The 16,394-nt window shown below is 40.8% G+C and overlaps 1 protein-coding gene across 9 annotated transcripts in view; it reads left to right on the top strand.

Annotated features, from left to right (window-relative positions):
- Positions 1-6,565: 6,565 nt before the first annotated feature.
- The window catches only part of FAM184A (family with sequence similarity 184 member A), a 125,671-nt gene continuing 115,842 nt past the window's right edge, over positions 6,566-16,394 (top strand). For 8 of the 9 annotated variants that reach the window (XM_036993482.2, XM_036993473.2, XM_036993488.2 and 5 more), the window contains exon 1: positions 6,566-6,735. In XM_036993482.2, the coding sequence (XP_036849377.2) occupies positions 6,568-6,735 (168 nt within the window). In that variant the 5' untranslated portion in view covers positions 6,566-6,567. The remainder of the gene's footprint in view (positions 6,736-16,394) is intronic. The other variant, XM_036993495.2, reaches the window with a different exon arrangement.

The following is a 16,394-nucleotide window of genomic DNA, read 5'->3' as shown; positions in this document are numbered from 1 at the left end:
TTTCACTCCCTCCCCATTCCAACTCCTTTCTTCCCACCGGGTTTTGGGGTGGGAGAGCATTCAGGTCCTGCCTGGCCACAGCTTGTATCTTACCCCCTTCATGTGATGCTGAGTTCTCGCAGATGTAGATGTATCCTGCCTGTTGTACTGCATCCAGTGGTGTCTCTTTTAGGAATAGTTGTATTTATTGTATTTTTATAAATATACATGTTTTGGGAGGAGATTTCCTCTGAACTACTCAAGCCACCATCTTCCCATGATGTCCCTTGTCAGGTACTTTTGTAGATACTTAGTACCATAGTACCATTGTCAGTTGACTGTCCTATTTGAACTCTGACTCTGGCCCAAATGGGAAAGAGAAAAAAAATGGAGAACATTTTCCCACCTGTTCCTTCTTTTGAACTTTATATCCAACATCCTCTAGAGCAAATCATGACCCTGTGTGGGAAATGACTGTTTCATCTCCACAAGGAAAGCATTCAATAAATATTGCTGGTTCATGGAAGAACACTGATTACGTGTACTCTGGAATTCATTTCCCAGGAATGATGGGGCATCTTTCATTGGATAAATCAGTGTCCACTTTTTTTTATTGTGGTAAAATATACATAATTAAAAAATTGCCATTTTAACCATTAGTAAGAGTACAATTCAGTGTTCAGTATATTCACATTGCTGTGCAGCCATCACAACCATCTACCTCCAAAATTTCTTCATCTTCCCAAACTGAAATTCCATGTCCATTAAATAACTTGCCATTCCCACCTCCTTCCAGCCCCTGACAACCAGACACTTCATCTTTGAATTTGATTACTTTAAGTACTTCATATAAGTGGAATCATGCAGTATTTGTCCTTTTGTGACTGGTTTATTTCAATGAGCATAATGTCTTCAAGGTTTGTCCATGCTGAAGCTCATCAGAATTTCCTTCCTTTTTAAGGCTAAATAATACACCATTGTATGTATGTACCATTTGTTTATCCATTCATCTGTCAACAGACACTTAGGGGGCTTCCACTAACATTTTGGCTATGTTAATAATGTTCCTTTGAACATTAGCATAGAAATATCTATAAATATCTCTTGGAGTCTTTGCTTTCAGTTTTTTGGGGGGTACACACCCAGAAGTGGACCTGCTGGATCACATGGTAATAATATGTTTAATTTTTTGAGGAACTGCCATGCTGCTTCCACAGTGGCTGTACCATTCTTACATTCCTACCAGCAATGTATAAGGGTCCCAGTTTTTCCACATAACACTTGTTATTTAAGTTTTGTTTTTATACTGGCCATTTTAACACATGTGAAGTATATCTCAGTGTGGTTTTGAGATAGTACTTAAATGCATAAGCGTACTGTTCTTAAGCATCTTTTCATGTGCTTACTAGTCATTTGTATATGTTCTTTGGGGAAATGTCTATTTAAGTCCTTTGCCAACTTTTTAATTGTTCCGATATTTCTGAGTTGTAGAAATTCTTTATAAATTCTGGATATTAATCCCTTATCAGACCTATAATGCATAAACATTTTCTTCCTTTTCATGGCTTGCTTTTTCACTTGGTTGTTGATATCTTTAATGCACAAAAGTTTTTAATTTTGATGATTTCCAATTAATTTACTTTTTCTTTCCTGCATGTGCTATTGGTCCACTAACATTTTAGTGAATATTTCAAAGTTAATTTTACTTTTAACTTGAGATACTGCTGTCTGGGATTAATCTAGGTTTTCTGGAGCCTGAAGTATCTAAAATTTGGGATGCTTAGAAGAAAAATACAAGAAAGTATATTTTTATAAATTTTTACTAAATTTTATACCATGTTATTACTAGTTAATATCCCTTCTGGTAGGAGTCATGTCAACTTCATTAGCTTCATCATTAACTGGCCTTTATATCCACCAGAACCACTTTCTTCTTCCCTCCCTCTACCATTTCTAGTAATTCAAAAAGTAGGGTGGATTTCAGAGCCTGTGAGATGACATTCCAAGTATAATTCATAAGTGAAATATCAGTTTATGAAAGCATTAGAATAAGATAAATTTACTCAAAGTATATCAGAACAGAGATTCTCCTATAGTGCTAAGAACTGGGGTTGAAAATACCTAGGTCATAATTCTAAGCTCTACTGCTAGTTGGTTTTGAAAATCTGTGCAGTTCGACCTCTCTGATATTCAATATGTGTAAAATAAAAGGTTTTGATTTGAAGTTCTGTTCCAGCTCTAATCGTCAATAATTCTTCTAACTTTTAGCTCCTTCTTCTACCCTCTTTCAGTGATTGTTCCCCTGCACCAGCTTCTACCCCTGCTGTGCCAAAGTTCTGCCTTACTAAGAGCCCATTTCTCGGGTATTGTTCCCTTTGTGACTGATGCTTCCATCCATGGGTTATGACTCTTCCTCAGGGAGAGTTTCCCCAATGTCATAGATGACAACCTGCCTAGGCAGATGCTTCTTTTCATATACACATAGCAGTCTGTCCTCCTCTTGCAAGCAATATTCACCTCTCCCTGTTGTATTCAAATGTGATTACTGTATTACCACCACTCCAACTGTAGATTCGATTACAACTGAACACCTCCAATTAAATGTCCCACAGACATCTCAAAGGTGACATGTTCTCCACTGAACTTACCACCTTCTCCCACCTGTCCCTCCTCCTCTAGTCCCTGTCTCAGGAGAAGTCCTTGGCTGCTCTCTCTTCCTCAGTCTCCAAGTCCTGTTGACTTTACCTTATGGATGTTTCAGGTCCATCATTTCTTTCTATTCTCTCCACCATATTTTAGTCAGTGGTATGGATATCCTTTCTCACCTAAATAAGTGCAATAGCCTGCTAACTTAATTTTCTTATCTATAAATTTGCCCCTGTAATCTGTTTTCCATAGTTGCAAGAATAATGTTACTAAAACAAAAATATGGTTTCATTTGTCTGCTTACAGCCTCATTTTTGCATTCAGAATAAAGTCCCATCCCCTTGTCAAGGCAAATAAGCATCCTCATCAGCAATGTATCATCTTGATACCTGCCCCACCTCATATTCTGATATCCCATCAAACTCTTTGCTCCAGCCACTTGGTTTTCACTAAATGGGTTATGTTTTCCCTCATCCGCATGGCTGCACCCTTGCTATCCTCAGAGCTTGCAGTCCACCTTCCCTATCCCTCTTTATCTAAAAACACATCCTCCAAAAGTCTGCTCAATTATTACCTTTTTGTATGTGTGAAGCCTTCTCTGACACCCCAAGGCTAGAGTTAGTGCCCCTCTTGTGAGTTCCTTTAACACTTACCACACTGTGAGGCACCTTATTCTTTACTTGCTATCTTTTCCACTAGCTTCTTGAGGCCACAGGCTGATTCTTAGCTATGGCTACAGCCTCAGCCCCTGATGCAGCACCGAGTACACAAGAGGCATTCAGTAAATTACTCTGCATAAACCATCTCACAAGAGACAACTAAATGAAGATTTCTTACCTAGCTGGCCTTCCTGTTTGCTCTCCTATTGCTCACTTCCTTTACTGGATTTTTGAAAAGATTCTAGGTAATGGGATTATAGATGTATTATATTATTCTTTATGTTTCTATGGATTTTTTATAATTGGGTATAATCCTATATCAAATGATCAGTTTTATCCCATTGTGGCAGGGCAAAAATATTAAATTCATGGAATGACACAGGGTGTCTTTTGAGAATAATGTTTACAAAAAGGCACTCCTTGGGCAATGTCATATAGTGGTGGCAGGAGCTCATGTTATAGGATTCAGAGTGAACTACCAGTGAACGAGAGCTGCAATCTTTAACTCCCAAACTAGAGTAGCAAGAGACTGAGAACCTTGTCTCTTTTCAGAGGAGCCACTTGAGGAATGAACAGGTTCACTGACTCAGCTGAGGCTACATGTTAGTCTCCTTATTTCCAGCCCTTTACTCTCTTTGACTATAGCATAGAGACAAAAGCAAAGATACTTTCTTTGCTGAGGAAGACTTAGCTATAAAAATTTAGGGAAACACAGGAAGACTTTTGAGCATACACTTGTGTTTAGAATGTAAAAGACATGAGAATTCTAGAATGATTGTGAATCTTCCATGCCTAGAATTTGATCAAATAGCACTAGCTCCTAATTCTCCTTAATTTCATTTAGTCATTAGAGTTGAAGAAGGGAGCAATATCTGCATATTTGTTTCAGGCCATCTGCTTCATTCAGAACCTTGGAACTAGAGAACTTATTTTCTAGAGGGAGGTGGGGGTGGGAAAAGCATCTGAGAAAAGATGTAGCCAATTTCAAACTTGATTTCTGGAAATCCAACAGTTCTGGAAGTATTTCAAGATTCTATTCAATCTTTACTTTGTTGGTTTAGATTTTTGTCACAATCAGACATTTTACATTAATTTGGCCCCAACCAGATTTGTTAATAATCTTAGATTATATAATGGTTTAGCTGCATGCTAAAGAGAAATCACGTTATTCAGTTCGGCAAAACTGCATGGAGAATACACTTTTTAAAAAAATAGGTACAATCCTACATTTTTAAAGTTGTGTTAAGATTGCCTTAAAATGACTAATTTACATGAACACAGGATACACTTTAAAAAAATCATTTGACCTTCAGGAGTAAAGATGCTAATGACACATTTTGATCTAACCCCAAATCCTTAAGAAGGTGATGTCTTATACCATCTTCTGTCTTTTTTCCCTTTATTTCCAGCCAACTAGATTTCATGTATAATTGTCTGGGGTCCCACTAGACTAGGAAAAAGTAGGGGTTCAGTGCTATAACCAATTGACTGATGAGGTGTGACATGGGTTGAATGAGGGACAGTGTCTCCTGGCAAGTAGTAGGTCGACCTAAGACATTGTAACTGTGGAAATTAATAAAGGGAAATCTCACTAAAGTGGAGTCAGGAAGCTAGAAGGGGTAGCTATACCACTCCATATCAATTACAGTAAGAATTGTCAATCACAGGCCTCAACAGAGAAACGCATACAGTGCATCTCCTACAAGAAATTGACTACCCAGCCTGCAACTCAGCCATCACCCTGAATTCTTGCTTTTCTCCAGTGGACTGTCCTTAAAAACAGCCCCTCACAACCTCCTCCTTTTCCATAAAATACAATTCATCTCCTTTTGGGATTTGCCAAAGGTTTTTCCGTAGTGTGTGCATGTTTCGAATTGCTATTCTCCACTTTTCCCTAACGTCTTGCCAATGCGTTTCAGCCCCAGACAAGTTCCCTATGAATTCAATGTGACCAAAGAAACTGACAGCAAAACGTTCTTGGGGTGAAAGTGTTATACCCAACTTAATTTCCAGGTGGCAGGTCAGTCACTAAAATCCCGTTCACTCAGAGCGAGTCTGCATGCAGCAAGCTGGTCTCTGCCTCTGGGCCCCTCTGTCTGCACAGTCATCCCGCACAGTCATCCTCTGGGCCTCTGTCCTATGTCCTCTGCTCTGCTTCCTGCAGCCTTGTAGCCATGCCACCGTGTAGCGCCCAGAGCACTGAGCGGAGCTCTACAGAGTCAACAGCCATGTATTGCCCACAGATGTGCAGTGAGCTAGTCAACCAGGGCCAGGTGAGAATCTTGGCCACTGGAACTCTCATTTTATCCACATCTAATAAACCCATTTGGTTGATAAGATTACTTTTTTTAGATTAACAGAACAATCAAGTTTGTGTGAGTGTAGAAGGCAGGGTCAGGGCAGGGGTTACTGGATTCCCGGGCTACCCGTCTCAGGTGGAGAAGTCAGCCAGCTCGGGAGGGAGCTGGACGGCAGCTTGCCTCTCCACTCGGGGAAAAACCACTTGGTCCCACAGTACGACAACGTACGTGGGAAGGCTCACTAAGTCAGCAGGCGTTCTGCAAACCGCAGGTGACCACCGGCCCATCTTCTCCCGCGGGATTTTTCCCTAGAGCGCCACCCGCTGCCCTGTCGGCTACCGCCTGACGGGTGTTCCGGGTTCCCTCCGCGGCGCGAGGCACCTAGCGCCGGTCCTCTTGCGCCCTTCGCCCCGCCCGCCCCTGGCCACCAGGCTGCGGGACCGGCAGCGGCAGCGGCAGCGGCGGCGCGGGGCGGGGCTTGGCTGCGGGGAAATGACGTCGTCGGCCCCGCGCGCTCCGCGATCCCTGGCAACGGCGGGTCCGCGGCTTCGCTGCCTCCTCCTATCCCCGCCTATCCCCGCCGCAGCCCGCCCCGTCTCCTCCCTACGCAGCCCCGGCGGCCGTCTCGCCGGCTCCCTGGTCCCAGGGGGCAGCGGACCTGCGGGGCCACGCAGCCCATGACGCCCCGGCCAGGGGCGAGCTGAAGAGCGGGCGAGAGCAGGCCCAGCCCCGGGCCGCCGCCGGACCCCGGGCGTCTGCCCCGCGTCGGAGTCGCTCGCTGCCTCGGGCCGGCAGGGCCGTCCGGTCCCTGGTCGGGGGTCCGCCGGGGGTCGCGGGCGGGAGCGCGCCTGCGGCTGCGGCCGGCGGACCGCGGGTGTCGGGTCCGAGAGCGGCCGCCCGGGCTCGACCCTCCCGGACACCGGCCGTTCGCGGGCCGCCCCCCACGCGCGGGGACAGGTGCGCGGCCGGGGTCTGTCGGGAAGATGGCGACCCCAGGCATGAGCTGGCAGCCGCACTACTACGGCGGGTCGGCCAGCGGGGCGGCCAAATTCGCGCCCTCGCCGGCCACCGCGCAGCAGGCAGGGCACAGCATGGACTACAGCCACGACCTGCACCTGAAGATGAGCAAGAAAATCGCCCAGCTCACTAAGGTAAGGGCGCGGCTGCGGGGTCCACAGAGCGGCGCTCACCTGCCGGGCTCAGGCTGCGCGCCCTGCGCCCAGGGCGACTTGAAACGGGAAGCAACAGCCGGAGACCTACCTCCAGAAACTGTTCAAACTTCGGTGGAATGCTGGTGATGTTAATTTAAACTAGACTGCTCCACAGCTCGGCTGGGTTTATGCGATTTCCACCCCACTGCCCTTTAGAGAGGGGTAAGCCAGTACAGAACAAATGAGGATCTACTTATTTTATGGCACAATAATAAATTGCTTTAGTTTTGCTCTCGCATCTGCCAAGGTTCCACGAGGCATCATTACTCTACTGTATGAAGTACAATACCGTATTTACCCAACATGACCCGGAATCTTCAGAATTATATCCGTATTTTTCGCTAGTTACTTAGTTGAGGGGAGAGCACACCTTTTGAGCAATGTAGGAGGGTAAAATATACCTTGCAAGTCAGTTTGGGGATTTAATGAGTCATTATCTTGACAAAATATCAAACAGGGCTTGTGTGTGCATTTAATGTTTCAACCCTCAAAAGATAATTTTAAGAGAGCAAATAACCTGCACATTTGGCCAATTCTAGGATGCCATTTGGATGGTGAGCCTTTTTCTAGTTTAGTAAATGCTGATAATGAGAAAGAATCGACATCTGTGAAGCAAGAGCAATTCAGATAATTATATTGCCCTAAATTATAATTTAGATCTCACAATCTTTCATTACCCTTTAGTGAGAACTGATTCACGGTTTCTGAAATCTCTAGAGGCGGTAGATCTTACTGTGTTTAAGTTGAGTGGCTGAACACTTGTTAGGAGTGTTGACCTAATAAAGGGAGGTGGGCAGTTTGTGGGGTTTATTACTAGGTAATCTCTAAAGTCTTACTCTTTTAACTCCAAAATTCTCATTATATAATTGCATTGCAAGTTGGCACTTTTTTAAAGTGTATTTTTTTATTGAAGTATAGTTCATAAACACTAGTATGTTGGCTTCCTATACAACACTGGTTCTTTACCCACATTATTGAATCCTCAACACCAACTACGGCAGTTACTATCTGTCAACATAGAAAGATGTTACAGAGCCATTGACTATATTCTCCATTCTGCACTTCCATTCCTGTGACCAGCTTATATTACGATTGAGATTTTTGTGTCTCTTCATCAGCCTTACCCACCCACCCCAACTCTCCCATAGTAGTCTCATAGACACTGAGAAGTGACTGGAAGTAGGCACTTTTGAGCGGGTAAAGCAGAGTTGGAAGAGAGGAAAGGAAGGAAAGGGGAATGAAGAAGGAATCAAAAGAGGGTAAAAAGATTTTGAGGAAGAAATGGGATTGAGGGTAGAAAGAAAAATACCATGAAAGGAACTGAAGAATGAGGGATCAAATGGAAATGCAGAGAAAGTACCAGTACATGACAGTAAAACTCAACCATGCAAAGCAAGCCAACATTTTGGGAAAGTTTGGTTTTTGGTTTATGTCAGCACTGTCTCAAAAATTACTACACGTCTAGATTTTACTGTTCCTTTTGTGACAGAATGTCTCCAAATTCAGAGAAAGAAAGGCCCATGAAGGAATGATAGTATACCATCAGAGCATTTATACATTTGGGAGCTAAAAGCCAGGATTCCTGAAATCGTATTTTGTCTTCAGAATACTGATGTCCAGAATGAAGGTCGTGAATATTTATTCTGATATTCTCTTATGGTGTGTTCATAACGTCCAGTGTTTTTATTTTAGATTGTAACTGTCTAGGGTTCTGCTTGAAGGAATATAAACTCAGTAAGTTGATAGTGGAACTGTGTACAGTTTAATAAAAGAAGTTTCTCATCTCTCCAAACCACTTTTCTTTTTACTTACACTTTTTCAATTTCATGTTTTTATCAGAACAAAAAAAATCACAACTGTTTAAAGTGGAAGTATTGGTAGAAGTTGCTGTCACTTCTTCCCTTCGCACTACCCACCTGAAATTTAATAAGACAGGAGGCTGCCTCCATGCCAGTGCTCTCCTTAAGCCCTGAGTGCTACATCTAATTTTTACTAAGTGTGTTACTTGGACTGTGATTTAGTGTTTATGGTTACAATCTCTAAACAAGCCACCCTCTCTCCTAAGTGCCTCAGACATGTAATCTCTTCTACTAGAGTTTCTTAACCTTAGCACTGCTGACATTTTGTACAGGATTAACTCCTTGTTAGGAGCAGGCAGGGCTGTCCTGTGTGTTTTAGGGTGTGTAGCAGCCTCCCTCATACTGCCTAGACAGTTCCAGTAGCTTTGCCCCTTCTCTGCTCCGCTTGCACACAGTCAGGAGAATAAACTTATCTGCAGACATTGCCAGATGACATCCCAGGGAGGTGTCATACTGGAATATCTAGGGTTTCTCCCACCCTGTTCTTTTACCTTTATTACTAAGATAAAGCATGAGAATGAAACAGTCCAATAATAGGACTCTGTTGCAGCCAACACCCTTCAGTTTTTGAAACATACAAAAAGACATGTTTGTTTTATGTACCATTTTGTGAATTGTCAAATTTTACAGTCACAATTATTGTATCGTGAGTAATATATTCACCAATAGAAACTTTATTTGTATCTGCTATATAGAATCTTCACTCATAAAGAGTTTATTAATAAATTCATATTAGTAGAGATATGTTATTAAAATATTTCAAAACTAGACATTATAAAGGTAACCATTAAAAGAGGATTTTATTTCTTTTGGGTATGAGTTAATAGAACTCAACTCTTCAGCATTATAGTTAGCATGGCTTGGGAGTCTGACACACTGTCTTGAGTTAAAAGTCTTGCTCTACTACTTACTGATGATAGTATGACCCTGGGCAAATCATTAAACTCTGAGCCTCAGTTTCCTAATCTTCAAAAGGAGGATGATGGTATTATAACTGTCTAAGATAGTAGGCTCTTAATTGAGGCTGTCACTAAAAAGAGATTATTATTTGTCAATGAAGTATATGTTAGTAAAATGCTGGATAATTTAAAGTGCTTCTCTCTTTTAAAAATAAACCATTCTGTATTTAATAACATTATGTGATAATTGTATTTCTTTTTGTTTTCCACTGATATCTTTAAAATATATACAGTCATTTTTCTTTTATTTGAATACAGTGTTTAAAATTTACACATTTATTCTGTATTGCTGTAGAACAGTATTGAAAATACAACATGAATTTTCAGAGACTTGGCTAGTATGAAAGGATAAGGATAAAACCAGTCTATATTATAATTTTGCACATAGTAAGATTCACTATCATTTTAACTACAAAGCAGTCTCAGCTGCAGACATATTTTTCAGATTCTATTTCCTGAGACCCTAGCATTGCAGCATCTCATGGAAATGAGAGCAGCAGTTTCTCAAGCACCTTTTATGTAAGGGGCACTTTGCTAAGTGTTAGAAGAGGGAGGTTTCTGCCTTTTAAAATGAGTCTATTATATTTAGCTTGTTCCTGTCAAATTTTAAAATTACTCTTAGATCCTTGAGTCATGTGGCAAATTTCTGGAATAGATAATGGCTGAGCCATCTCAGGCCAGGCAGAAAGCTGGATGGGTTGAGTTATATTCTACAAATCACATTTGTGTACTTCTGTACTCATCATTGTGTTGACTTCAGTGCATTTGGTGTTTTGAAAAGCAGTTCTTGTAGGATGTAGTGCTCAAACAGCTTTATTTTTGTCATCCATTGTCCCTTTCAGTTTATGAGGCTGGCTCATCCCAGCCCTCAGATAAACATGACTTTTCTGGTTGCTTTTAGATAATGCAAATTGTCCTTCAGTAAAAGTCACAAAAGTTTAAATTTGGTTATTAATTTGATTATTATGGCCAGTACCAACAAATAAAGCCCAAACCAAACCTCCCCCATGTCCACTCCCTAGCTCTGCCTATTCCAAGGGGGAAGCCAGGAATCTGAGAAGGGAAGCATCGTTGACAGTGTTCTTCTGACTGAGCTTTTCTACTCCTGCTTTGTCTTGTCAATCCTGGATCCTGACCCTCCCCAGGCTGGACAGGAAGAAGGGCAGAGAGAACAGAGGAGCCATACACTTTACTTGATGAGTGCTTGGGGATCTAGCTTCTTTCAATGAAGTATAAACATGGCAAATGTTTGAAGCTCTTTCACTTTTGGATTCTCCATCTCCCACCTCAGTTGCCCAGGATGCCTCACCTCAAGGTCCTCAACAGTGAGAACGCATCTGTATTCTGGCTCGTTGCTTACTCTGTCCTCAGCCTCTTGCATCTGGCAGGACCTTCGTGTTCATTTTGCTGAGGTCTGTTCAAGCTCCAGGAAACCCTCTGGGATGGATCAGGGTGACCCAGGAGACCCCACCCAGCTTGCTCTGTCTCTCTCCACCAGAGCGCACCTTGATCCACTGGGAGCACTCGTTCTTATCCAAGTAGACTCTGGGAGCGGTCCCCTTTCAGCCGTCTGTCTCTCACTCCCACACACCTTTTCATCCACCTTCTCATCCTTTAGATTTTCCAGGGAAGAATCATGTGCCCATTCATCATGTTCTCCGAAGTCCTTGAGACACATGCCATGGTCTTGTGAAAGCCATTGCCCCTGGACTTTAGGCAAGTGACAGCATCTGTCTTCCCCTTAGAGGCAAAGGCACTTGTTCCCACAGCTCTCCCCAAGGAAACCTCCAACACCCGCCTCTGTACCTGCTTTCAGACTTCTCTTATTAGCATTGGGGGTAGGAAGGAGCACACCTCAACATGCCTCTCTTTCGATGGCTTCTTTTGGAAATTTTGAGAATATTCTGGTACCTGCTTCGGAATGTCAATTGTCCTTGGTTCTTAAAAGAAAGTTCCCTTTTAATATCCCATTTTGTTATAGGTATTATGTGAGGGATCCTGTTAGGGACTGCACATCCAGTACCTTCTTAGTTGATTGCACTTTTGTTACAGTTCAGTCTGGTTCTTACTTACAGACAAGTGTTAGGTGGGGTACAAGGTTCCAAAGAGCCGGAATAATTTCTTTGTGTTCTCTGTGCTTAGCATCAGATCCTTCTTAAAAGTCTTCTAATACCCAGCTTATATCCCTCCTCCCAAAAACTGCTGTGAGCAACCTACGCCTTGTTAGGCTTCCCCTACTCTGAATTACTATAATATTTATTATCTGTACTTCTTATTTGATACTTAATACGAATTTGCAAAATGTTTATTATGTTTAAAAATATATCTTGTTTTTTAATTTGACTGTGAGTTCCTCAGCTAGAGAGACTGCGGCCTATATATGAATGTATGTAACCTTGTTATGGAGGCTTTGCAGAGTGTGGAAACTTAATAAATACTTATTGATGATGGTGCTGGTCATGGTGGTGATGCAGTTTTATTATATTGTAGAGAAAGTCACTATTTCTAAAGATCTATATCTGCTACTCTTCTAATGCTAGATCAGTGCAGCTGAGTTTAATTATTCATAAATATTTAAATGTTTATTGGCTTCTTAAACTGCTTCAAAAAGCTGTATTATTTCATAATATATTTCAATGCAAAAATAAAAATATAAAGCACTCTATCTAAAACAAGTATTGTCATTTCAGTAGGTAATTGATGTATCAGAATCTCTGCAAATTAAGAAAACATAGTTTTATGATCATTTTAAACTGTCCTTTTACTATATCCAAAGCCAGAACATTTACATATCAGTGACATTTTCAAACATCCCTGTTTTCTGTACATTAAGTACAACTGAGTGTTTACTAGTCAGTTTATTGGCGTTACCTAGACCCTGTTCTCAGTTCTGGCTGTGCCTGGGCTGGACAGCTGGGCACGTGCCCGTGCAGCATCTCTTTTCCCGCCTTTGTCACCCTGTAGGTTTGCCTTCTGTCCTGCAGTAGCTTGGATTTAGTCATGGCTGAGTGGTTCAAATCATTTCTTGTATTTTACTAATGGGCACAAAAGCACGATATACTATTTATCCACTATTGTAAATTGTCCAGAAATTTACAAAGGACTACCTTTAGAGTTAAAAAGTTTGTAGGTGGAAGAAACCACAGAGTCTGATCAGTCTCATCGCATTTCATAGATGTAGAAGTTGAGACCCCAAAGTCACTTGAAGATTACAGGTTGTCTCTGGCAGAATCTGAACACAAACCCAGGTCTCTGGATTGACAGGCAGAGGTGCTAGCAGATCTCTTTCCTGGTGTCTGCCTTCTTTCTGATACTGCTCATTCAGTTCCTAATAGGCTACAGAGGTGCTGGTTTTTTCCTCATGTCTTTGATTCTTAAAAGAAAGTTCCCTTTTACTATCCCATTATGTTAGGGGTATTCCGTGAGGGATCCCTTAGGGACTGCTCATCCAGTGCCTCCTTAGTTGATCGTACTTTTGATACAATTCAGTCCAGTTCTCACTGAGAGACTATAGTATGATTAGGTGGGGTGTAAGGTTCCAAAGAGCAGGAATGGTTTCCTTGTGTTCTCTGTGCTTAGCACAAGTCCTTCTTAAAAATCTTCTTTTAATACCCAGTTTATGTCCATCCTCCCCAAAACTGCCATGACCAACCTAAGCCTTGTTAGTCTTCCCTTTCTCTGAATTAAATAATGTCTATTGTCTGTACTTCTTGTTCGAACTTAATAATACAAATTTGCCATCTGAATCACAGGCTTGATGCGAGTGAGCCAGTGAGTGTGCCCCTCCCATACACTAAACCACCTCTGGATTTACAGGTTGTACAGTTTGTTAACTGTGGCTTTGGTGAATTTGTAACAGAACTATCTTTATATCCTTAGATAAATGTCATATTTTCCTGTTTTTATTGGCAGCTCTATTCATTTCAGACTTAAGCAATTTTTTAATTACTTTTGATTTAGAGACTTTCATACTTGGTGTCAAAGTTACTACTGTGTGGTTATTTAAATGTTTTTTTCTTTAACTGCTTGCTTTTAATTGGATTGTTGCTCAGGCCCATTCCTGAAGGCAGTAAATGTGGAAGTTTCCCAGTTTTTCTCCCCCACCTCTCTCTTTGTTTAGTTTATGAGCATCATTGCTGTCTGCTCCTTACCCCTTAAAAAGTGGTATAAAGTATAAAAGTTAAGCAAAATGTTACTGAAGCAGTTTGTTCATGTTAACTGAATTAATAAGTGAATTCCTATACTTCCAAAACACTAAATGGTATTCCATTCTTCTTCTTAGATGCTTTGCCTTGTGTAGCACTATATAAACAAAGTATGTGTTATTTTGAAGGGAAGTTGTGTGTTTGTGTGTGCTTAATATAATGGTCTACTCAGAGTAACAAAATAAGATAAACTTAATGACTAAAATAGAGTGTATAGATTATCCATATAATCTATCCTTACTTTTGTTGAATGCTTAGTCAGTGAATAATATTGTGTTAGGCACTATGAATCATTTAATGCTATTAATTTTACTGTTCCATTTCTAGACTATATATTTTTATCATTTTTTTCCCAATAAACTTGAGAATATATGACTGGAATAAAGTAGATGAACATTTTAATCATCAGATTTATCCAGTGGTAGGAGGGGTAAAGGGAAATTTCAGTCTTCCGTAACCCAGGAATGAATGGGTCTGTTTCAGGTTTAGGTCTGTCATGAGCAGGCCAGAGGGCCACAACTCCAGAACCCTATGGCCCAGTAAGGTAACAGTACCCGTCATATGGGTCAGAAGAGTGATTCAATGAATTAGACAGACCCCAGTTTGAACTTCAGCTTTACCACTTACTAGCATGTTACCTTTAGTAAGTGTTTTAACCTCTCAGAGCCTCAGTCTCCTCAACTGTAAAATGAGAATAACAAAACCTATCCCATAGAATTATTGTAAAGATTAAATGAGATAATTGTGTAGGAGCAGAGGTCAGTATATGTCAGTTTCTACCCCTCTCCAGGCCCCTCCCTCTTGGTTTAGACTCTGCTTTTAGCCTCTAACAATTAAGCATGTTTTTGTATAAATTTTCCTTTTGGATGAAGATATATTTTACATTAGAGACCACAGCTGTCACAAGTGTAGGTTGAACAGCAAATAAAATACGATTGATTCTCATTATTTGAGGTAGTTATGTTCCATCAAGTTATGTTCTAGGGGAAATAATAGTGTTATGTTCCTGACACCCACTGGTCACATTTTCATCCACTGATCACTACAAAACCTTGTTTTAGGTATGTTTCTGTTTAACAGCACCTTATTTAATATATATTGTTGATTCATTGATAGTGAACTGATGAGCAACAGCACTGTAACTCATGCCTGAATGAAGCTTATCTAACACACTGTGTTAGATTTTGACATTACATATAAGTTTTAGCAACTAGGCAAATTTGGGAATATGGAATCCATGAATAATAAATCCACTATCTAAAAATGGATGCAGAACTTTGCATCTGCTGTTTACTTAGCCTCTGCTCTGATTTGTCAGCTGTTGTTATGGGCCTATTTGACTATGACTCTTGTTACTACCCTAAATACCCTCACGTGAGTGTTTCTTTGACTCTTAATTATCTCCCTAAACACCCACAAAATAGAGGGGTGGAGAGGATAATGGGAGTGGGAATACTCCTCTTTTGTGTGAGTTGCCAATCACCTAGCAGCCACCCTACAATTATAAGCATGGGATAAAATTACAGCCATATTCTCTCTTATATGGAAACTGTTATCTTCATAATCTGAACTTGAATCCATCATACTGCCCTAGTTCAAAAAACAATAAAATGTATAAATTAATCCATGGCATGGAGTAAAATCTTGAAAAAATATAATGACTTATTTTAATTAAAATGAAGTCTAATTTTTTATAAACATAATTTGCATAAGATATGTGTGCAGTTACTTCCTTTCTAGCACACTGTCAGTGTAGGAATTGGTTTTGTTAAAAGTCTTTGTCTAAGTACCTAAAGATAACTAGAAACTGTATATTCCCTGAGGCTACTGCACTCTGCGGAAGTTTCTGGATTAACTTTATGCAACATACAGAAAGGTACTTGAAAATGATTCAAATATAGATATTTATTCATATATAAACTGTTTATTGAAACTATGTCATATTGCTTTCTCTCTGAATTGTTCACAGTTGTGTCCTCTCTGTCTTTATACATACTGGTTACATAAGCTGCTTTCTGTTTTACTAAAACTATTGAGACTGTCAGGTATAATTTACTTGTCTACAAAGATACTTGGGTCGTTCATTCCTTGCAAGAACTTTCTGTTGATCCTGCCACCCTAACTCATCTGTATATGACATTTATGTATTAAATAGATCACCGTGACAGGGGCAGATGGGAATCAAGGGATCTAATTGGGGGCTATTGTAATGCAGTATTGGGGAGAAATTATGAGGGCCTGATTTAGACTATGGTAGTAGAGACAGAGGAGATTTGAGAAATCTTGAGGGGCAGTTTCGAGAAATATAATGGTGAAGGTTGAGGATAACCGGTCTCTGTCAGATAGTAGGTATTCAAATACTTGTTGAATGAATGAGTGACTAGATGGATATTAATGCCAACTGAGATAGGAATATAGGAAAGGCATCTATTGCCTTCCTATAACAAATTGCCCCCAAATTTAGCAACTTGAAATAGCAAACATTTATTATACAATTTCTGAGGTTCTGGAATCCAGATGTCAGTTAGCTGGGTGCTTCTGGCTTAGGGCTTCTCATGATGTTGCAGTCAAGCTGA

Source organism: Manis javanica, chromosome 13, assembly GCF_040802235.1.
Source record: "Manis javanica isolate MJ-LG chromosome 13, MJ_LKY, whole genome shotgun sequence".
Taxonomy (NCBI): domain Eukaryota; kingdom Metazoa; phylum Chordata; class Mammalia; order Pholidota; family Manidae; genus Manis; species Manis javanica.
This window is presented reverse-complemented; position numbering and strand designations above follow the sequence as displayed.